The 23,164-nt window shown below is 45.9% G+C and overlaps 1 protein-coding gene across 1 annotated transcript in view; it reads right to left on the bottom strand.

The window, feature by feature from the left end:
* Positions 1-3,246, bottom strand: part of EXT1 (exostosin glycosyltransferase 1) — a 286,181-nt gene extending 282,935 nt beyond the window's left edge. Inside the window, exon 1 of the mRNA XM_042924329.1 lies at positions 1,665-3,246. Coding sequence (XP_042780263.1) covers positions 1,665-2,626 — 962 coding nt within the window. The 5' untranslated portion in view covers positions 2,627-3,246. The remainder of the gene's footprint in view (positions 1-1,664) is intronic.
* Positions 3,247-23,164: the final 19,918 nt, after the last annotated feature.

Here is a 23,164-nt window from a genome sequence, read left to right on the forward strand (position 1 = left end):
GCTACAAGCATTTTTTTCTTACAAGCACCCAAAGGAACAGGTCAATGTAAATGTTGTGGAAACAAAGCAGTTTATTACTAACCATAGTTTGTTTCCCTTGTGAGAAAATTTTAATCCATTGCAATTGCATCCAACATCCACACACAACTGCCCCTGAAGAAGGGGGAAATACAGATTTCATAATTGACCCTAGCCTCGGGCTTTCTCTTATGCTTGGAAAGCAAGAGGTGTTGGGGGTTGGGGAATTCGAGTGTTTGATACTCTCTTTTTCACTGTCTATGATCGAGGATAGGAGGACTTTAATTTCCCTTCCAATCACTCCTACGGAGGCCTGAGTGTCTGAGGAAATCCACAGACAACAATCAAACCTTTCATCTTCAGGGCTGCTTCCCACCATAGCCCTTCCTGTGCCAATCAGGTCTGCGAAGCGTTTCCCCTATTCTGCATTTCATGAATCAGTTGCAAAATCTGCCAACCTCTGCCAGTTCCTCTTGTACTCGGCTGAGAGGTTCCCCTTCCTTCCCTGGGTAGCACAAGGCTGCTCGGGTTTTTAACTGGCGTAACGTGGAAATGCACTGTAGGAGCTCACTAACTCTTTCACAGCCAGATGCAAGTGAGAGTCTGGGGCTCCGACCCCACCGACTTGGGAACTGGCCCGCCAAAGCTCAGGTTAAAGCAGATTTGTGGAAACTAGCTTTGACCCCCAAATCCCGTGTGTCAGTTACTGTTCCTGGAAGGAAAAGGAAGAGAAAGAAGGGCTACAAAGTATCCAACTCAGTTACTTAGCAACTAGACAAAACTTGCCTCACTACTGAGGGTAAGGAGGCATCTCATGCCCATTCAAAGAGTAAGTCTCCGATTTACATGCAAATAATAAAGACAAAAGGGAAAGGAAAATCTAAATTAGCAACTGGAGTTTACAGCAGTGGGGCTGAGGCCCAGATTTTAAAAACAGCTTCTCCCTAGGAAGGAGACAGGATACAAACATGCACATGAATGAATGAATGAATGAATGAATGAGTGAATGAATGAATGAAAGAAAGATCACAGGCCTAGATCAGCTTGAGGTATCCCTTCACAGAGGCCAATGCCCTGGAGGGTAGGGGACAGACAGGCACTGAAAGTTTAGTAGCTAAAATTAAAACACTTGCAGCGCTAACACAAATTTAAGGCTTACAGAAATTTGACAACTGGAGGCTGGGAAATCCCCGGGGAAAACAGACCCCCCCCCCCCCCCCAGCTTGTGAGAAAAACAAATAAAGCATCAATCTTGGGATGGAAGGTCTCCAGACTGTGGGTGGATTTACAGCCTCTTCGGGGTCCCTAGACCTCCTCACAAACACCCTCCCGCACCCACTAAAGAAGCGGTCTCCAAACTTGGAGCAAACCCACACCTTTCACAGGAGACACATGGCCCTGAAGGGTTTCCAAGCAAGAGGGAGACACGGGCGCCTACTTGGCCCACGAAAGTGCTCGGGCTTTTCCGTTGGCCCGAGGAGATCCAACTCTGGGTCCCCAGCTCCTAGCCACATGCCAGAACCAGGCTGCTCAGTCCCAGGCTGAGAGAGGGCCCCTCGGCCGCGCCCCATCCCCCAACCTCACACCTGGCCCAGGTGGGCAGGGCCCAGGGTGACCGGCAGAGGCCCGCCAGCCGAGCCACTTACTTCTCATACTCCGTGTTGTCTCTGTCACAGCGAGAATCCTTGTGCTTTTGCCAGTCTTTGCCATGCTTGCAGGTGGTGAGGAGCACCACGTCCTCCCCGTTATGGACGTGATATAAGGCATTCCTGGTGTCTGACCCTATCCCTGTCAGGTACCTCTTCCCCTTGAATACCAGCATATACTTCCTGAGAGGAGGGATGGTGTTAAACTTCAAAAACCCCCTCTCCCCTCCTGTCCTGGGATGATCCTTAGAAAAGAGGGGGATGGAAACATCAAAGTTGGGTCGGAAGTTTTCAGTACTGATGCTGGCTTTGGCCAGCATCGCCTGGCCGATGTCAAACCCCACGTCCTCGGTGTAGTCAGGCCAAGTGCCGGAATATAAATTAAAAATTAAATGATTCCTACCATTGTTCCACAAGTGGAGACTCTGCACTTTGGATCTCAAATTGTGCACATACTGAGGTGACAGCTGGTCTCTGTCTAAAGTATCCAGACTCAGGACAAAGAGGCACGCCTGGCTGGGGTCCGAGGTGTAGAACCTGGAGCCCTCGATGGCCGCTAGAATGTTTTGGTAACTTTCGGCGATTTTCTCCCCTTTTTGCTGCGGGTACACGTAGACTTTGAAGCCGTTTTTCTTGCAAAGGGTGAAATCGAAGCAGGACTCCATGCGGCACTTCTTGCCTTTGTAGATGCTCGAGTTGGCGTCTCGCTTCTGCCGGGGGGATATGTGCACGCTGGAATCCTCGTTTTCCAATTGATCCCAAGGAACGAAGGGGCGCAGAGCGTCCGGGAAGCGGGGCCAGAAATGATCCGGACTCGGGTGGTGCAAGCCATTCCGACCGCTGTGCTCTTCTCTCCGGCTGTGGCTCCTTGATGCCCTAAACTGCAAGCCTCCGAAATAAAACAAAAGGGCGAGACAAGAGCCAGCTGAGAGCAGGATGAAATAGCGTTTTTTGGCCTGCATGTGTCCTGCCTGGGTCAAGAGGATTGTAAATAAACACAAGAATCACCCAAGTTTCCCAATCAACACTTTCAGCTCCAGTCCGCCATCTTCCCGCCTGTAAAGACTTCAAACTCTCCGCTCCCACCTTCTCTGGATGCCTTTCCCCAAGCCGTGGACTGATCCAGCGCATGTGGGCGATTTCTTTAACTTTCTCCCCTTCGGTCTTTCATCTTTGGGTTGCACAATGGACGGGAGAAAGCGGGGCTGAATATTTCTCACCCCGGGCGGGCGAGCAGCGGACTGTAATTTTCTTGCATGCAACAAGACGGAGGAAAAGAAAGAGAGGGGGGAAAAAAAAGCTCCCGATGCCCAATCAATGGCAAGACGAAGTGATTTCCTTGCCTCTCGGATTCCTCTCGGCAGCGTGGAAAACGAGCCCCGGGAAAGCAACTTCAACTCATCCACACTCCCGTGCAGAGCACTCCGGTTCCAACAAGTCAGCCGATCCCCGGGTTCAGCCGGCTAGTGCATCTTGCAGCTGGGGCGCCGTAACCTCACAAATCCCTGCATCTCTCTTTATTCCCTTCTGCAGCGGCTCCAAGACTCCGGCGGTGTTTACTCCTGCGCTCGCGGGGCCGGCCCCCGGGACGCGCGGCGGCCCGGCTGGAGGCGGCGGCGGCGGCGCTGGGTGACGGCGGCGGCGCGTCCTCCCCGCGGGCAGTGCCGGCCCCGAGCGGCGCTTCGCAGGCCCCCGCGCGATCGCCGCCGACCGCCGCGTTCGGTCGCCGAATGTTACCCGGTTCTGAATGTTACACTTACACATTCCATTCCCGACACGACAGCGCTGACCTCATCCATCCACGCAGCCCGCGCTTCCATTGGCCGAGCGTCACGTCCGGGGGGGGCGGTGCTTCCGCTGCGCCCATTCATAACCCCCGGCCGCCGGCAGAGGCGCCGGCGCGGCGCGGGGGCGCGGGGGCGCGGGGAGCCTGGGGCGCCTCGGCCGCGGTCGGCGGGCGGAGCGCGGGGCGGCCCGGTGCGAGCCCCGCGGCCCAGAGGGCGCCCGGGCCGGTACGCGGGCCTGGGCCGCACCGCCTGCAGCCGCCACGCCGGGAGCCAGCGCCGCCCAGAGGCGCCCGAGGGCGCGCGGCCGCCGGCGAGGCAGGGACCGGCCGGCTCTCCCCGGGCGCCCCCGTGAATCCCGTCTTCTCGGCTGCCTGCCGGGAACGCCTCCCCGGGCAGGCGGCAGGGAGTGTGCGGGTTCCTGGGGAAGGATGCTCGAAAATGGAGCGGTGAGGCGAGCCCGAGGGATGGGGGAGGAAAGAAAGACTTCAAAGAACGCGACCGCTGACCAGAAGGAAGTCTCTCCCCGCCCACCTTCGACCCTCTGAGGACCAGTATTTTAATTTCTTACCAAGCGTTTAAACAGCTCCCTTATTCCCTACATAGCCCATCTTTGCTTTTTCTGTCCCCAGAGACACACCCCAATCCCCCGCCCCCGAAAAAAATAAAGAGGAAATCTTATAATCAAGAGGAGTCGTTGCAATTCATGTCTGTTTCTGTGCTGAGAAAGGACATCTATTCTAAATTCTCATTACATGCACATCCTTTCCTTGCTTCCCGAAGCCCCTAGTCTGTTCTGTAGAAAGCTTCCAAGAGATCCAATCACAGTGAAAAAAGGATTTTCTAATGGTTAAAGAGGAACTGGTAAATTTAAGCTGGTTCCAGTCCCTAACGTGATGTTCTCCTCTTTTTGTAGCAGTGGGGTGGTGGTTTCTAAGGAGATGTCTCTTAGGAATGGATGACTAGTAGAACTGCCAACTGTCCCAGCTGTACAAGGGGAACTTGAGGCAGGAAATGACCTTATTTCCAGTTAGTGCAAGACGGTTGGTCCTTCTTTGGACTGCCCTCCCACACTGCAGCCCCAAGCTCCAGCTGCCCCCAGGGAACTTCATTAGCTCAGATAAAGACCTACAGCCTCTGGAAGGTGTCCTCCAGGCCCACAAAGATGTGCTAGGTCCCAAACAAGGTTTCTGGTCAAAGCCACGCTTCCGGGCCTCAGAGCGCGGTTTCTGCTTTACAGAGAACATCTCCCACCCACCTTCTTCCCTAGCTGAAGTCTGCAGGGTCTGGCCAAGCAGGACAAACAGTTGCCTAGGGCAGCAAGCTGTTTAGTGATTGTTTATTATGGGAGTGACTGAGAGCTAGGGACAGACACTTCCCAGCTTCCCTCAGGCTGCAAAAAAACTCCAGCAGGGCGTGGACGAAGGGCATGGTTATAACAAGGCAGGATGAAATGATCCAGTGGAAAATTTTAGACATTTGTTGTTTTAGATTTGTTTTAATAAAGGGGGGAAGGGGGCATGGGTGGGACATTACTGTACATCCCCAAAGCCTCTCCCTATTTCTGATGAGCTAGCTTTTCCAGATTTGATCTGTACCCCCTGCACAATTCGGAGAGGCCTGGGACAGAAATGAGGGTCCAGTCATCTTCCAAATATGATGACAACGATGCAGATAAATGCAGTGATTGAAACCACATGTGACCCTCGGTTCTCTCCAGCCTAGGGTTGGGAGCCTGAGAGCAGCCACCCAAGGCAGGGATCCTGTTGAGATCAGGATGCGGATTAGCTGGGCCCTATGAGAAGTTGACATGTGGGGATTTTAGCTCCTCTATATCCTACCAGTCGTCCTATGTGACCTTAGGAGGAGCCAGCTACCATTCTTATTCTTTCGCATTCTCTTCCTGCTTTGGCACACGTTTCTAGTCTTGCCGAACCATTGCTGATCCCCTCATCCCATGTTCCAGGGTTACCCAGCCCCACTGTCTGTTTCACAGTGGCGTATGTTGTGAGAAATGTTCGGGTACTGAAAATTGAAGAAAACTTGGATTCAGATCCCAAATCTGCCATTTACCAGTGCCTTGGGCATGTGGCCTAATCTCACTGAACCTCAGTTTCTCATTTAAAAAGTCAGAATAATTAACATTTTTTTTTGCCAGCCTCTTTGAATTTGTAAACTGTAAATTGTTCCACACATGTAACATTTTTTGCCTAAGTTCCACATTTCAAAATCCAACTGAACTCTAAAGTAGCCCCTGAAAATGGCATCATCATTACATCTCCCTGTTTTATTTTCTCCCTAGCCCCTTTCATTAGCTGAAATCTTTTATTTGTTCATTTGTTTAGTGTCTGTGTTTCTTCACTGTAAGAGAAGCTGCCTGAGAGCAGGTGCCCTGTCTGTCTTACTCCTGAATCCCTAAAGGCTCGGGGTAGTTCCTGGCACGTAGGTGCAGCTCAATCACCGATGTGAATGATGAATGAATTACTAAAATTCAACCTCACCACTTGAACATGCTTGAAAGGAAAGCCCACCCCGGCCCGCCTCGGCAGGACTAAGTCTCTTGTTCACAACAGAAATATTACTAACCAGGAATATCTTAAGAGAGGGCAAATCCGTGCATCATAAATCCTCCAGCATTGTATGTCAGATGGTGTAATGCCTCTCTGGTCAAAGCCCTTAAGGCATCTCTGTCTCTGAATAAGAGCCTAAGCCCTCACAATGACCTGTAAGCTCCTTCAGGATCTTCTCTGTCTTTCATCTCCTCCCCAGATGCCTCTCACCTCATTTTCCTGCCAGTAACACTCCCCCCATCCCAATCTTCCCTTTCTTCTCCAGCCAGATTGGTTTCCTTGATGTTTCTCATATGTACCCAACATGGTCCTGCCTCAAGGCCTTTGCACATCTTCACCTCTGCCAGTCTGCCAGTCACATGACACACTCCATCACTTCTTTTCAGTCTCTTTTCAAATGCCACTTTACTGTTTGAGGCCACCTCTGACCTCCCTAAGTAAAACAGCAATCCCTCCCTCATTTTCCGACCCTGTCACCCCACTTTATTTTTTTTTCCTTAATGGTAATCAACATCTACCATACTATATGTTGATTGTTAATTTATCATTTATCCGTTGTATCTAGAATATGAGCTCCATGAGGCAAGGATGTGGTCTTTTCTCTTTCATATCCCCAGGACCTACAACAATGCTCATCACTAAGTATTTGTTGAAGTAACGAATTTGAACCCATTGTCTATAGAGCAAACAGAGAATGTTCAAGGCTAGAGTTCTATTGTAAAACACACACACACACACACACACACACACACACACACACACACACACATCCCTACAGCTATCCCACTGTTCAAGTCTTGCTTAATTTCCTCTTCCAGGAATAATTCTTTCCCACAGGTGAAAACAGCATGGCACACATGAAACCCAGAAGATGGGGATTCTCATCTTGGTTCTGTCACTTACTCTATAACCTTGAATGAGTCCCTTCACTTCTCTAAGCTTTGGATTCTCATTGGTAAAATCAGGAGTAACTGTATGTTTGTATATATATATATCATGCTCAGCTCAGTGGACCACTGTGAGAATCAAATGAGAACAAATGGATAATGTATGAGAAAGCTCTCTGCAGCCCACAATGCACATAGCAAATGCAAGGTCTGGTCATCACACTCTTGGACAGATATGGACACAAGTGCATGAGATCATGTTTCCATGCTGACAGCATTAAATACATGAAATATCACCTACCAAACACAACAATTTCCAGATGCTTTATAGACTCTGGAATGGTCATTGACTGTTGTAAGCAAACAGGAAAAGGGAAGAAGGAAAACTCACCAATGGACAAAAAGAAGATTTTTTAAATGTATAAAGCACCAAAGGCATAAATGCTTTTCAAGGGTCTATAATTATATTTGCCATAAGAGAAAATAATTGACTCCAAAATGGGAAAACAAACTAAAATACTGAATTTAACAAATATTTATATTCTGTAAAATGTAACTGTAAGGTTGAGGGGTAAGGCAATCCAATCTTCATATAGTTATATACTATTTTTTTTTTTAATTTGATGTGGGCACCAAAACATATCACGTTTTGGTGATGTGTGATGGGGTCTCTGACAGTAAGTATACCTGGAAGGCTGGAGCCCCTCCTGGGTACATGCTGACTGACTGGTTGCAGAAGACAGAAAAGACCAAAATGGCTGAAAAGAGTTGGGACATTGTGAAGGAGTGGAAAGATTCCCAACCAGGAACCAGGAGCCAGGAAACTCAGGGAAACCTGGAGCATATTGTTTCTGAATATCAGGCCTTGAGGGTTCCACCTGGAAAGCACAGAGTAGGACTTGGTGATACCTTTCCACCTGAAACAAACATGCCCTGTTTAGACCAAGGGGATGGAGAAGGGATGGACTGGGGAGGAAGGAAGTGGCAACCCGGCTGAAAAGGGAAGGAAAACTGAAGCGGAAGCGAGAGGCCCCATCAGGCCTCTAAGTCAGGGCAGCCAAGCAGGAAAACTGACCAAAGGCCAAACAAGGGCAATTCTCCCACGGGTGTGTTAAATCCTGAACCAGCTGCTTTATATACGTGGTCTCTGTAATCTCACAAGGTTTCCAGGGCACGAGTACTATCCTTATTATCTGTCACAAATGAGAAAACAAAAACTCAATCTTGGGAAGGGACTCCTGGCCCTCCCTCCCTCTCTACCTCCCTCCCTCCCTCCCTTCCTTCCTTCCTTCCTTCCTTCCTTCCTTCCTTCCTTCCTCCCTTCCTCTTTTCCTCCCTCCCTTCCTTCCTTCACTGAACAAATATTTTTTGAGCATCTGTTCTGTATAAGGCATGTTGCCAGTCACAGGCAGAATCCTCTGTTGCAGGGGGCTGGCCTGTGCACTGCAGGATGTTTAGCCACATCCTATCCTCTACCAAACAGGTGCCAATAGCAGTCCCAGCCCCACCTGGATCTCTGGTTGACACCAAAAACACCTCTAGACATGGCTAAATGCCCGTAGGAGGCAAAATCACCTAAACTAGTTAGATGACTTACCCAAGGTCAGGTGATTTTCAAGTGGAGAATTTAGAATTTGACATTCATCGTCTGACTCCATCCCTGGGCTCTGCCACAATACTGCAGCTCCCTGTAGAGAGTCTAATTTATCTCCTTTCTATAAGTCAGCCTGATTGAAAAAATCTCACAGACGTTAATTTAAGAAACTTTTATTATGAACTTATGTACATACAAGGCATGCTTCTAGATACTTGGGATCCAGGGTATAAAAAGTAGATAAGGTGTCTCCTCTCATTCTGAGGGGGGAGATAGTAAGAGAGCAAATAAATAAATAGGCCAGATAATTTCAAATAGTTCTAATTAAAGGATTACGGCATAGAGTAGGATGAAGTAGAGCAGGGAAACTCACTTTAAGTAGGTGGCTGGTGAAAGTCTCTCTGAGGAGCTAGCATTTCAGCTGACATCTCGTTGATGAGGAAAGAGCCCTGGGAAGAGTGTACCAGGGAAAGTGTCTGGCTGGTACAAAGGTCTGGAGGCAGAAGTGCATTTGAAAAATTAGAGGTGGTTTTCAAACTTCAGCGGTCACCAGAATCACCAGATGGGTTGGTGAAAACATAGATGGATGGGGCCTGCCCCCAGAGTTTTCTGATCCAGTAGATCTGGGGGTATGACCCAAGAACGTGCCTTTCCAACAGCTTCCCAGGTGATGCTGATGCTGCAGATCCAGGGACCACACGTTGAGAACCACTGAGAGCATGAGCAGAAAGGCTACTGTTTTGGGAGTGTGCTGAGTGCAGGGAAGAGGGTCACGAGATAACATCAGAGAAGTTGCAGGAAATTGAGCATGCCCTGGCACCGCAGGTGGGTGAAGTGTTGGCATTTTATTTTCTATGGGGTGGGTAGGCCTTGGAGACTTTAAGCAGGGGAGTAATAGGATGTGACTTCCGTTTTTCACAGCTCCCTCTAGCTGACAGTATGGCAAAAGTGGAAGCAGGAAGGCAAGTTGGTGTATCTAGTACATATTTTTGAAAGTCTTTATTCCTTAGCATAACAACTATTGCAAACCAGGATAGCAAACCAGGAAGGGAAGGAGAACTTCAAGTCTTGTGTTCATGACCCAGAAATGATGACAATCAGAGTTGAGCCATAAGGTCTAGTCACTGGACATTCAGCCTGTGATTCCTAATTAGGCAAGATAGCTTGCCTTAGTATATATCAAAACTGCATGTTTAAATTGAGAATTCTTTTTATGAGAATAAAACTCCAGTGCTTGATATGCTGATGTTCTCTCTATGATGTTCACATAGAGTTGATACAGTCCAAGCCATATATATTTATATCTAACTGTGCCTGTTGTATGTGTTTAACAACTTGGAACTGGTATTCCCAGTGACAGGACATCGTCTTGTTGGTGAATGCTTTCTGAAGGACAAAGAGTGACCAAGATGTTGCCCTTATGGAAGTCTGGATGCCATCCTAGGAGTCTTATAAAAGTTTTACTGACCCCTGGTGGAAGACACAAACATTCTGCCCTGCTAGCTTGTCTTGGTAACTTCTGTTTTCTCCAAAGACTTTCATCCCTTTAGCAATGCATGGCCTTCTACAGACTCAAACCTCAGGCGTAAAACAAGACATGGGAAGAAATGATCACAATAAATCTGGCTCTATGGTGTAATTTACTAGAGGAAGAAGTGGCTAAATTTGTGTGGGTCCCTATTAACGGGTGTAGATCTGTTTAATAGATGGGTGAGAGAGAGAAAATAAGAGATGGAAACATCAACTATGGAAGGTGATGAAATCAGGAAGTCACCCACTATTTGAGCCAATGTTTCCCATTAGACTGTAACACATTTTATTATGCAGTAGTCTGTCAATGCTCCCTTGACCCGCCCTTTTTTTTCTTTTTATAACTTCTGATACCCAATAGAACCAAGTTTGTCTTATCTTCTGTCAGCAGAATTTTTTTAATCACCTGACCCTTCTAGGTTACTATGGAACAATAATTACTGATGCTCACAATGGTAACTGTGAGACCCCGTAGGATCATAACTGCCAACTTGCTGGAGGGAAGTTATATCACGTCTAGTCCTATTTCAATGATTTAAGTGCACTTCATGATTGTCAAAAATTAAAGTTAGTGAACCATGTATAGTATATTTTATTTTCAGAGAGAGAGCGAGAGTATGCAAGTGGGGAAGGGGCAGAGGGAGAGGGAGAGAGAGAGAATCCCAAGCAGGCTCTGCAAACGTCAGTCACCCAGGCACCCCATGGGGTAACTTGTTATTAGCACAGTATATAAGATGGACTCTAGAGGTAGTTATTTGAATGGTGTGTTGTAGAGGGCGCCTAGGTGGCTTAGTTTGTTGAGCATCTGACTCTTGATTTCAGCTCGGGCCTAGATCTGACAGTCTGTGGGTTCAAGCCCTGTGTCAGGCTCTGCACTGACAGTGCAGAGCCTGCTTGAGATTCTCTCTCCCCCTCATTCTCTGTCCTTTCCCTAATTGCACTTGTGTGCGTGTTCTCTCTCTCTCTCTCTCTTTCTTTCTCAAACAAACAAACAAACAAACAAAAAAACACTGAATGCTCCCTTGGATGCTCCAAGCTTGTCTGATCAAATTTCTTCTATTCCTATGAACCCTAGATTCTTGAAGTCTTAAGGGGAAGTCTTCAGGTCAGTTTCACAGAGACTAGCCTTTCTAAAGAAGTAAAAACGCACACATACGTCTACAAAATTCTGCATGTCTGGAGACTCATTCTGAGAACTTACAATCTAAACAAACAAAACCATTCCTCTAATTATAAACTGTGCCTAACTTTAGGTCCACCCTAGGACATCAACCTCCCAGTAATTCTAGCTCAATTTCTGTCTCCTTACACTTCTGTAGTCTTCATTTCCCAGAGACTGATCACATTGTGGAAGTGCAAATAGCTCGGGAACTATAAGAGAAAGTTATGAAGAAGGCTAGTATTTAAACATATTTTGGTACATTTATATGTAAATTTCAGTATAAGCTTTGTCTCTCTCAAAATCTGAATATTCAAGTGTCACAAAAGTAGACTAAAAATATACTTTCTGGCTTTAAGTAAGCCTTGAGAAGGGAATTGCCCACAGAACCATAATTCATGATTTCTCTAATTGTTCTCTCCTACTGGGGATTTTAGCCTGAGTTAGCCTACCTTAGCTGCTGGCCCAATAATTCCTTACCATGCGGGGAAAAAAATGCAGACTTTAGTCTTATTTAAGCCTGGAGAAGCCTGGTTCCTTTCTTGTTCTTTTAGGCCTGTGGGGACTTGTTGCTAATGGGAAACCCCAGTCAAAGACTTCTCCAGGCGCAATGCAGACAGGCCTCACTGCTTTGTAAAATGTCTCCTCCCCACTAGTTCTTGTCCTGGCCCCACCCCTGACCACCTCTCCATCTAAGCTCACATCTGACCTGTTACCCGCCCCCCCCCCCCCCCCCCCCCCCCCCCCCCGCTTGGCTTGTCTGATGTTGGAACTCTTTGCAACAGGAACTGCCGATTGCTATAAATTCCATGCTGCTTTGACAAGGAGAATGCTAATCCTTTCGCGTTTAAGAGCCCACCAGATCTGCTTTAGGGGGAGACCACTTACATCACCTGGAGGGCGTGGGACTCTACTGTAGTCCTGACCACATGAAGGAGCCCTGGATGGGGGGAAGGGGCCCCTGAGAATGAGCTCCCGCTTGGCCCACAGCCCAGTTCCCGTAATCGTGGATACTGCCTCCTGGCTGTGACCTGGAGAACCTTTCTGATATTTCCCTGTCTGGTCGGGTGTTACAGTGTCAGTCTTATAGCCGTCCAACTGTATACACTTCTATTTGTGCAGGATATTTACTTAATGAGCTGCATTCCGTTGGAGGCAGGGGAGTAGAGTTGTCGAACAAAAGAGCTTTGGAGCCTGACCACCTGGATCCAGTTACAGTTCTACCCCAGACTGGCTGTGACGTTAGGCAAGTTCATTAAGGGGTGTAAGCCTCAGTTTCCCCATCATCCCCCCAACACACATACACAATGATAATAACTACTTCAGATGTACATGAAATAATGTATATAAAACACTTAATCAGTGCCCAGCACCTAGGAGGAGGGACTTAGTAAATGTTAAATGGCATAAGGGCCTCCCCGCCCCATCCCTTACCACTTCCCCAGCAGCCCCTTAGAGTAAAAGTGACTCGGTTTCACATTCTGTTTTTTCAGCAGTTTTGTCTCCCAGAATTTGAATTAATGTCCTTCATGATTAAGATTGACATTTCAGCAAATCATGCTGAAGTGTTCCAGTGGCTGGGAAAGGACATGTTCATTCATTCATTTACCCACTCAGTAAATATTTATTGAATGCCTACTATGTCCCAGGGAGGGCACTGGGCACTGGGCATGCACCATGTGAGGTAAATGGACCACATGCTAGCCTTTAGAGTAAAGTCTACTCAGGGAGAGGATGGTGAGCAGGAAAATAAACTAATTAAGTTAATGCCAAACTCTTGTGCTACTCAGGAAACAAACAGTGCCCTGACATGGAGGCGTTACTTAAACAGAGTACTCAGGAAGACTTCCTTGAGGAGGCATTTAAGCCCATACAGGAAGGACTTGCAAGGACTGAGGGGAGCAGAGGGAGGGAGTGGGAAGAGAAGCCTTCAGAGGGACAAAAGAGCAGATGCCAACATCTGAAGGTCAGATAAACTAGGCTGCCTGATCTAGGCATAGGAAACGGGACCAAGTGGCTGGCATTTTGTGAATAAGACACCCAGGTCCTGCATTCAAGCAGCTTCTGCCAAAGGAACCTGTTTGTGACGATAGGTTTGTTCGTTTTCCACATAACAAAGGAAGCTCAGAAAAACTGAGGCGAGGCACTGGGGGAGAATCAAGCCCATATCCTCTATTCTTTTCCAACCCTCCAACCACCCCACTTATTAAGCCTCTCCTTAATGCTTTCATCCTCGATAGAACTGACATTTCTGGGCTCCAGAAGTCAATCCCAGCATCTTTAAGCCATTATTGTGTGTATTCTTCTATATGCCTATCCCCCTTATAGGAGAATAGTCCCAGAAGAAGCGGACCATGTCTTATTATCTTTGTAACCAGCATCTGGAATTATGCCTGACCCTTTACATGTTTGTTGAATGAATGAATCTTCACTAAATTTATTGTACTCATTGTTGCCAGGCAATATGCTAAGTGCTTTAAGTATATTAACTCAACTAATCCTCTTTATATTACCTAAAGATATGTACTATTGTTAGCAATACCTCACAGAAGAAATGGAGGCACAGAGAGGTTACATAACTCACATAGCTCTTAGAACTAGAAGGAGTTGAGCTAGGATTTGAACCCAGCCGGCCTGGGTGCCAAAGCCCCTCCCCTCCCCCCTAGCTGTTAACTTAGTCACCGCAGAGCTTCTCAAACTACTAGGCATGAAAATCAACCGAAGAACATGTTAAAATACACATTCCAGGGCCCCCCTTACACAGATTTCTGATTCAGTACTTGTGTTAGGTTCTGTTGCTGCATAACAAATTAACCCAAAGTAGAGGCTTAAAACAGCAAATGTTTATTATCTCCTACCTTCTGTGAGTCAGTAATCCAGGCACAGGTGAGTTGGGTTCTCTGGCACTGAGTCTTTCACAAGGCTTCCATCAGGAGGTCAGAGGCCGCTGTCGTTTCAAGGCTTGACTAGGGAAGCTCCAATCCCACGCTCACTCACATGGCTGTTGGTGGACCTCAGGTTTTCACTGGCTGTTGACCTGAGACATCAGTTCTTTGCCACATGGGCCTCCCCAAAACGCTGTTCACAGCCTGACAGCAGGCTTCTCTCAAAGTGAATGAGAGACCGCATTCAGGACTATAGCCAAATCTTTTTGTAACCTCCTCTGGGAAGTGACATCCTATCACTTCTGCCTCGTCTTAGACATTGCCTACCACAGTAGTATGGTGGGGGACCCCAAGAATTTGTATTTCTACCAAGCTCTCAAGAGATGGTGATGCAGCCAGTAGAGGACCACACTTTGAGTAGCACCAGTGTGCTACCCTGGGAGGGAGGAAGAGAGAGGCTGGGAGGGAGGGAGGAAATGGGCAAACCAATGAATACTTACCTATTTACCTAGGGCCCCTCTCCACCTTGGTCAGTCTCACTGTCACCTATACCCCCTAGGCCCTATGAAAAAGTGCCAAGAAGTTGACTGTGAACTTAGAAAAACCGATGTCCACAGTGTCACTCCTTGGATAAGGATAGCCTGAGCTGAAGTGGATTCATCCTGTTTTCCACCTCCTACAGTCCTATGTTAAGGGATGTAAAACATTCCCCGAAAGCCAAAAACCTTGCCTAGTGAGTTACAGTCTCACAGAGCAAAGAGGGATGATTTTTAGAGTTTCTCTTTCCTGCTCCCTGCGTTTAAAAAAATACAGTGCAAGGAGGACCCTTTAACTCCACTAGGGTCTTTAAGAGCCTGACCAAACAGTGATGGCCAAATCCAAGGAGACTTGCTCTTCCTACCCAAGTTAAACTGGGCTCTCCAGTCGGTCTTGCCCTGGAGTAACTTCTCTCACTTCCCAAACCAGGCCCCGTTTGGGCCGCCTGCTGCCAGGAAGAGGCAGGAGAAATCAGCTCCAGGAGCAGGGCCTCAGCTCCTGCAACTCCAGAAACTTCGTGCGAGGCACACTCCCCCTTCCCTGCCTGGATGGAAGTGGAGGGTGTGCTGGTGCCGAACAGCTGCTCAGGGTGCAGGGAAGCAAATGTTACTAAATATATGTTCTTGCTGTATACTGGCACGTCAAGAAAAATTATATCTCCTTGTTCTCCACTTGGGTGTTCTTTAAAAAAAATTCTTCACACAAGCACAGTGCACCTCTCAACTCCTGCCCCTGACTGAAGAATCCAATTGCAGTCTAATTTATTTTTCTCCCCACACCCTTAAAATAAATGCCCTCTTGTCACATTCTGACAGCTTCTGGTGCATTCTACCACTCCCACCACATCCACGGCTTGGTCTCAGAGTCTCTTAGCCTTTCAGGCTTGTTTTCAACACCAGTCTTTCTCAGGGAGGCACTCAGGGTAACGCGCTTGAGATTGCCAGGGAGGGAGTCTCTTTAAGATGCAAGCAAGTTACCCCCAAGTTAGTGCCTTCCGTCATTCCTGCCTAAACCATAAATCAATTTCCAGAACACTATAAAAATATTACATGTATTTTATGCGTATGACATTTGTGTATGTGCAGAAGTATGACCTTAAATCAGATCATTAACATTATGTTGTCTGGGATGTTTCTATCAGGAAACTAAGTTACTCTGTTCATTCCTTGCCCAAGATTCTGTAGTAATGCTGCTCCCACCTTATTTCAATTGCTGGTTTACACATCAGAAGCCTCAGAAGGCTGTTAACTTCATAAGAACGAGGATGATCTACTTTTCACCCGTTTCCTGGACACCTAGCATGGCACCCTGACACCCTGTGAAGTGCTCCTTAAATTTGTGTTGGATGAATGAATGGAGTGAATCCCTAATTTTTTAATCTTTTTTTTTTAATGTTTATTTATTTTTGAGACAGAGAGAGACAGAGCTGAACGGGGGAGGGTCAGAGAGAGAGGGAGACACAGAATCTGAAGCAGGCTCCAGGCTCCAAGCTGTCAGCACAGAGCCCGACGCGGGGCTTGAACCCACGGACTGTGAGATCATGACCTGAGCCGAAGTCGGACGCTTAACCGACTGAGCCACCCAGGTGCCCCGAGTGAATCCCTAATTTAATGTAATGCAAATTTACTAAGAGTTTCAGAAGAGAAAAGAATTTTTTAAAAGATTTCTAAGTAATCTCTACACCCAAAGTGGGGCTCAAACCCACAGCCCCGCGATCAAGAGTCTCACATTCCACATACTGAGAAAAGACAGTTTTTAAAGGGTTGGAAACAAATACCACCTGAAAATTAATTAGCCTGATAAATCATCTTTGAAATGACACAGGCTGATAGGGAATGGGATTTTCTTTACAGTAAGTTGATTTTCACTCATTTTAGAATCAGTAGGAGGTGGCACACATTTAGAATTACTATATTTCCGTAAGCCCATTCGCCTCATTCTCACTAGGTTTGCTACTAGCTAGGGCTTATTTTTAAGACTAAATCCTTCACCCAAGTGTTCAATTTATTTGGCTCTAAGGAGCGGTCATTAACTGTCCCAGAATGAGTGTGCCCACAGTAATGGAGTGGCCCCCTGGCCACCAAGTTCTGCATCCCAGCCATCTTCCTGGCCCTGCTCCAGGTCTCCTGAGGTGGCTGGGCTTGGAGGCGAGCTGCCAAGGTCCAAGGCTGTGTGCGCGTGTGTGCGTGTCTCCTCTGGCTTCGTGGCCAGTATCATCAATAAACTGCTTCCCACTTTAAACCTTTTAAAATAAAGGTTTCTCTTGTTGGACAAGAAAAGAGGAAATTTACTATGAAACTATACTGCCAGAGAAAACCAGTTTTACCCCTTAGAAGCTGGAATGATTTTTTCCTACAATAACTCTAAAGTCTGAGAGTGATTTGGCTCTTGATGGCCCCATGGTCAAGAGAAGAGAGGGAGTCTTCTCCCTTTCCCCCACCCCACCTCCAACTACAGCTGTGCGTCTAGTCAACCACGTGAACACAACTTCACCGGTGGGAGGGATCTACATGTCTATACATTCCTCATCCTCCTGCAGACACTCCTTTCCCTGTCTTACAAACAATAACTGATACATTTTTAAAAGTTTCTAATTTTGATTCTGAAATGATCATAAAGAGTAAACTTTAAAAAACAGATTGACAAAATACGATAGTAGTAGATACAGAATTACACTTTTCCATTCTCTGGCTAGTTTCTGATTCAAGTAACAGCACACTCAAACTCAAACGGGCTTACACAACTTACCTTATTGCTAGCTTCTCACTTAACAGGTGGTCTAGAAGTTGGCACTGGTCGGAGGAGAAGGTCAGCAATGCCAAGAAGAATCCAGGGGTTTTCCAGCTTCCCATTTTACCATTTATTTTTCTTTTTTTCCGAAAAATGTTTTTAAAGTAAACTCTACACTCCACACGGGGCTTAAACTCACAACCCCAAGATCAAAAGTCACATGTTCCACTGACTGAGCCAGTCAGGTACCCTCACCCCTGGCATTTTGCCATTTTTAACGTGTCAGTGAGATCTGCAACAATGATACAATATGTCTACCCCAGTTCCAGGCATTCTGTCTTCACATAACCCCAACCAAAAGCTGGAAGCAAGGGGAACCACAGCAGCTCTGGCTGTGTCACTCTCTTTCTTATTAAAGAGGAAACTTGTCCCAGAACATCCCACCCCACCCCAACATTCCCCTTACATCTCATCGACCAGAAACAAGTTACATGGTTACGAATCACCAGCAAAAGAGAATACAATAACCATGGTTGTCCGTATTCATCTGGGCTCTGCAGAGAAACAGAACCCATAGAAGATATACGTGTATTTATATTTATATATACATGTTATATTTTTGCTTACAAAGAGATCTGTTATAAGGAATTGGCTTACGTGATTATCAAGGCTGGCAAGTCCCAAGATCTGCAGTCGGCAAGCTGGAGACTCAGGAGAGACGATGGTGTACATTCTAGTCACAGACCAAGTTTGATTCTGAAGACAAGAGAAGACAGTCACAGAGAATTTTCTTTTACTCTGCCTGTTCTAGTCAGGCCTCCAATCGACTGGATGAGGCTCACCCACAGTGGGAAGACCAATCTGTTCTACTAAGCCAACTGGTTCAAATGTTAATTTCATTTACAGACACTCCCAGTTGAGCCAAATATCTGGGCACGCCATGGCCCAGTCAAGTTGACACAACTTAAGCAGCACAGTGACTTAGACTGAGAATAGTCCAGCAGAGCCGAGCCTGCTTTCCCTAGCATGTTACTGCTCAATACCGAAACAAAATTTTGATTGTGTTAGCAGAGAAGAAAAATGGATAATGGATAGGCCACAGATAGTGTCTTCTGCAGTTATTTATGTGTTTACGGAAATTAAGGTTTTTAAAAGCGGGTTAACAACAAACCCAAAAGAAATTTGGTTCATACCGCCATTTCCCTGGGGCATCAAAAAATGAGAATAAGTGGTATTTTGGGGGGATCATTTGGGTATGGACATGCTTGAGGTCTCTTGGGAGATCTACTAGTTTGGGGTCTAGTTGTTTTTCAGGGCTACAAGGTGTTTAGCTTTTTGAGTATACCCTATTCCATCCCATTTGTATACTGAAACTACAGTAAAGGTATTCCTTATTTATTTTTTTAAGAGGGGAGGAAGGGGAAGACAGAGAGGGAGAGAGAGAATCTTAAGTGTGTTCACAGTGGAGCCCCATGTGGAGCTTGATCTCAACACTGTGAGATTATGACCTGAGCCAAAAACAAGAGTCAGACGCTTAACCGCTTAACCAACTGAGCCACCCAGGCGCCCCGAGGTGTTTCTTTGAAAGCAATTTTAGTATTATCTGTGTATTTTCCCTTTGCCTTCACTTAGGAAAAGCTATTTTGCTAAGATAACCCGGACTCTGTGACAGGCCTAAGCATATAGCTGTATCAAGATCCATAGTCGTCACCTTTTCTATACCAGTAATCTCCTCCACAAATCTTCTTCCTAATTTTATTGCCTGTTTTCAAAATGGAGGCTATAGGTGGAAGTTAGGAAGAGTCGAATTTCCAGATGACTGAGGAATAGTAGAAAGAAATGTGATTCTACAATTAATGTTGATTCATTTGCTTTGCTGGGGAACACTTCTCACGAAAGAATGACTTCATAATGCCATTGTGAGGAGAAAACGACCTAACAAGGGTAAAGCACTGTGTCCAGTAGTAAGCTTCCGATAAATGTTATGTATTATTATCCTGATGCTAAGAAAAATAACACTTGTTCAGAAAAATTTTATTTTTACCAGTCATGTTTTTGTAGAAAATTCAGAAAACGTAGATAAGCAAAGAAAGGATAAAAATAACCTGTAATTCTATTATCAAGTGATTATAAATACATGCACTTCAAACATCTTTCCATTCACGTTTATACATTTTTTACTAAAGGTGAGACAATATTGAACAATGCTGCTTTGCAACTGAAAGCCTCTCTTACGATGCATTTCACACATTATTTCATATTGATATACAGTTTCGCTGCATGATTTTTTGTGTTCAGAGAGTTGCTCCACATTTTGCTCAGGCAATCCCCTATTGGACATTTAAGTTATGAAAATATTTCTACATAAAAAGGAATTGGATAGTGCAGAACTTCGCAATATTCAGTTTTTTATACTCCAGTAAGCGCTCCCCTTTACAGCATGTCCCTCGGTCCAGCAACTGAGGAACGCACGATCTTAGCGTGTTCTCTCAATTGCTTCCAAGCCCTTCTTTTGTGTATTACTAGAGGAGTGTTGAATTGCTCTTATCCTCAAGTAAGTTGCCAGAGCATTCAGAGGACTGGAAGACCTATTCCTTATGACTGTTCATGGCACCTCTGGAAGCACAGGCAGGGGAACCTGGCAAAGGACAACGCTGTTAGCAGTGCTTATTGAGAGTCTCTAGAACAATACTTCTAGAAACCTGGACAGAGTCCCCTGGGCGTGAAGTTACAAATGGCTAGTCCAAAGCCACAGTAATGCCTGCTGCATTCAACACCTCTGAGGAGCTACTTCCTGGAGCCATCTTAAATCCTCCCCTTCCCTCGCAACTACGGAAGCCAAATGTGGGTTTTAATCCGAGGAATTTCAGCAGATAGATTGACTTTGGTACATTTTCATTACCAAAACTATAGCACATGCTCGGGTGACTTCAGAATGTGACCACTTATTGATCAACAGATAGTTATTGTGTATTTGGGGGTGAGAGAGGATACCCCTAGCACGTATCCCATTAATTAACCTGAGCCATACGAGTTATCTGAATAATTTCCACACTGACAAAAATTGGCATTTTCGTTACCTATTTATTACATTCTCTTTTTTATGTTTTTATTTTTCTAAGATTTCTTATGAGTGTGAAAATATGATTATACAAGTCAAGCACCTGGCTCGGTGCCTCATGTATAAGGCACACAATACACGAGATCTCTTTCCTTTTCTGCTCTTATAAGGGGTTACAGCTTACAAAGCACTTTGATGCCCATCATTCATTTGGTCTTGTAAACCCTGACAGGGTGGCACATCTATGTCCATTCTATGTACGAGAAGGTATTTAAATCTAGCTGTGTTAATCCTACTTCCTGTTTCAGATTATGAATTATTTCAAGACAAATGCCTTCCCTATGTTTGTTTCTACCAGATAGTTCAACATGTCAGAGTTCAATAAATAATACATGGCAACAGTGAGAATTTTTTTTCTATTGAAATCCATCTTAAATGGGGGTTGTAGCTGTTTTTTGCCTCCAGAAGTTTTGCTGCTGATAGAAAGAGACAAAGTACCCTTTCTAATGTGAATTTATGGAATGATTGTCTGCCCATAAAAAATTATTCTCCAGCTTGGAGCAATTAAAGTGGTCTCTCTCCTCTCCAAATTAATGTAATTAATACTATAGTCTTGGTTGTTTATCATGTCTTGATAATATCACAAGGGAATGAAAATATTGGCTCTTTTATCCCTTTAAATAGCTGAGATGGAACTGTTCAGGCTCTAACGTTACAACAGCTGTTTCTCATGTCCCAGAATATAATTGGTTGGTACTGAGGTTACTAAATTGTAAGAAACTGACTTTGGCTTTATGCTTGCCTACTTTTGGTGGAAGGAAGGATAGGAAATGTTAGCTTTCTCTTGTAATGAAAAGGCAAAACCTTTTCCAATGAAATGGCAGCTTCCGGGTCTCATCTGTGTCATTTTCTTTACCAACCCACTGTCTCCTGGTTTGCTGCATGACACGGCTGGGAAAGCAAGACCATTCTAGCTAGCTTCCCTCCTAATTAGCTCTCAACCCAACACAGCTGGTCGAAATGTATCAGGGCTTTCCCACGAGGGCCTCTTTCTGGAAGTCATTGTAAAGTGGTCTGGTCTCCAATGGCAAATTCAATAGGGGATTTGAGACCATAATTATCCCAAATCAGCTGTAGAAGGGAGGTTCTTTTATCTGAATATCTTTATGGCTTAGGGCAGTTGTTCTCAAAGTGTCATCCCTGGATCAGCACCAACAGCATCACCTAGGAACTGACTAGACATTCAGATTCTCAGGGCCACCCTGGAACTATTGAATCAGAAAGTCTGGAAGAGGCAGGAACTAGCAGTCTGTTTTAACAAGCTCTCCACGTGATTCTGATGCATACTGCATTTTTCAGACCCACTGGTTTAGGGTCTCACCAGGTTTTCCTGGTTTGTGATGGCCGACTGCCAGCCTATCTACTGCCTACCGCCGTTAGTCTCTCACAAAATAGAGCGTATGGCACTTTTACATACGTGTAAAGTTCATAGTCCTTTACACCAGCCTCCTCAGAGCAAACTCACTCACTCATTGACACTCTCTTTTCCTCATTTGTTTCTGGAGTTGCAGGGCACAGCCGCAGTCTGTAATGTACAAACGAATCGTACGGCAATCTTGTTAAAATGCAGGTTCTGATTTAGCACGGCCAAAGTGGGGTTCCGACCCCCTGCCTTTCTAACAAGTTCCAAGGGGCTGCTGCTGGTCCAGAGATCACGCAGAGACTGGAGGAGGTGGCATCTAATTGTGAAACCAAGTAGGCACGGGAAAAACTACAAACCGTCCTAAAAACCTTTGTCAGTACAAATGAGAAATCTAAGAAATAGAAGAGTTTATCAGGTCAGGACTTGAAGAGGCTTGGACGAGATCTGTCCATTGCAGAAATGTTCTTTATGTCTGCCTTCTTCCTCCCTGGGCTCCCTGAGACCCTCCCTCTCTCTTCCCTCCCTCCTCCCACACAACACCCCCCTCGCTTTCCTTCCGCCACTCCACCCCCACTCACACTTTGTTCACCTGCCTGCTCCTTTCAGACCGAAGCTGGGTTCTTTGTCAATCCTGGCACCAGTTCTCATGAACCGAAAAGCTAGAACCAGGGCCAACCCTTGCGCATGGATCTGGTGGGAAAACCAGAAGGTGGAATTTAAGGAGAAGACCTAACTTTACCACCTAGAGAAGCTTTTCCAGTTGCAAATCCAGTTGTTCACTACTGAGTTCTGATTTCCCTGGTGTTCTCCATCCAATGAGCTATATAGCTTCTCCATCGTTTCAATCTCTCCCTTTAGACGGGAAAGAAATTAAGTGTTATGTTGGATTTTTCCAGCAGCTTCCAGATTGGCAAATTTCCTTTAACCTTTGAGAATTACTTCCAAGTTTCCCTTTGAGGAAAGCTGGTGGTGTGCACAGCTGATCTCTTTACCCCCAGGTCTGGCTCCCCTAGCCTAGCTGCAGGTGTGTGAATTGGTGGAAGGGGCCACTTTGATATCTGCTGTGGAACAACAGCAAGAGAGCTTTAGAGACATGAAAAATAAAGCAAAGGGGTGATCTGTCAGCAAGGAAGAAAACCCAGGGCTTTGTTGTATGGGTAAATTCCTACTGGTTTCCTCCTGACTCTTTTTCCTCCACCATTTCTTCTTTGGTGGTTTTTCTTCCACCAGAATGTACATCCCTATAGTCTTATAATTGCCCTATAGTCTTCTTGACTTATGAGATTGGGAGAAGTATCAACTTAAATTTAGGAACAGAGGTTTTCCTTCTTTGCCGTGTT

Source organism: Panthera leo, chromosome F2 (genome assembly GCF_018350215.1).
Source record: "Panthera leo isolate Ple1 chromosome F2, P.leo_Ple1_pat1.1, whole genome shotgun sequence".
NCBI classification, from domain to species: Eukaryota; Metazoa; Chordata; class Mammalia; order Carnivora; family Felidae; genus Panthera; species Panthera leo.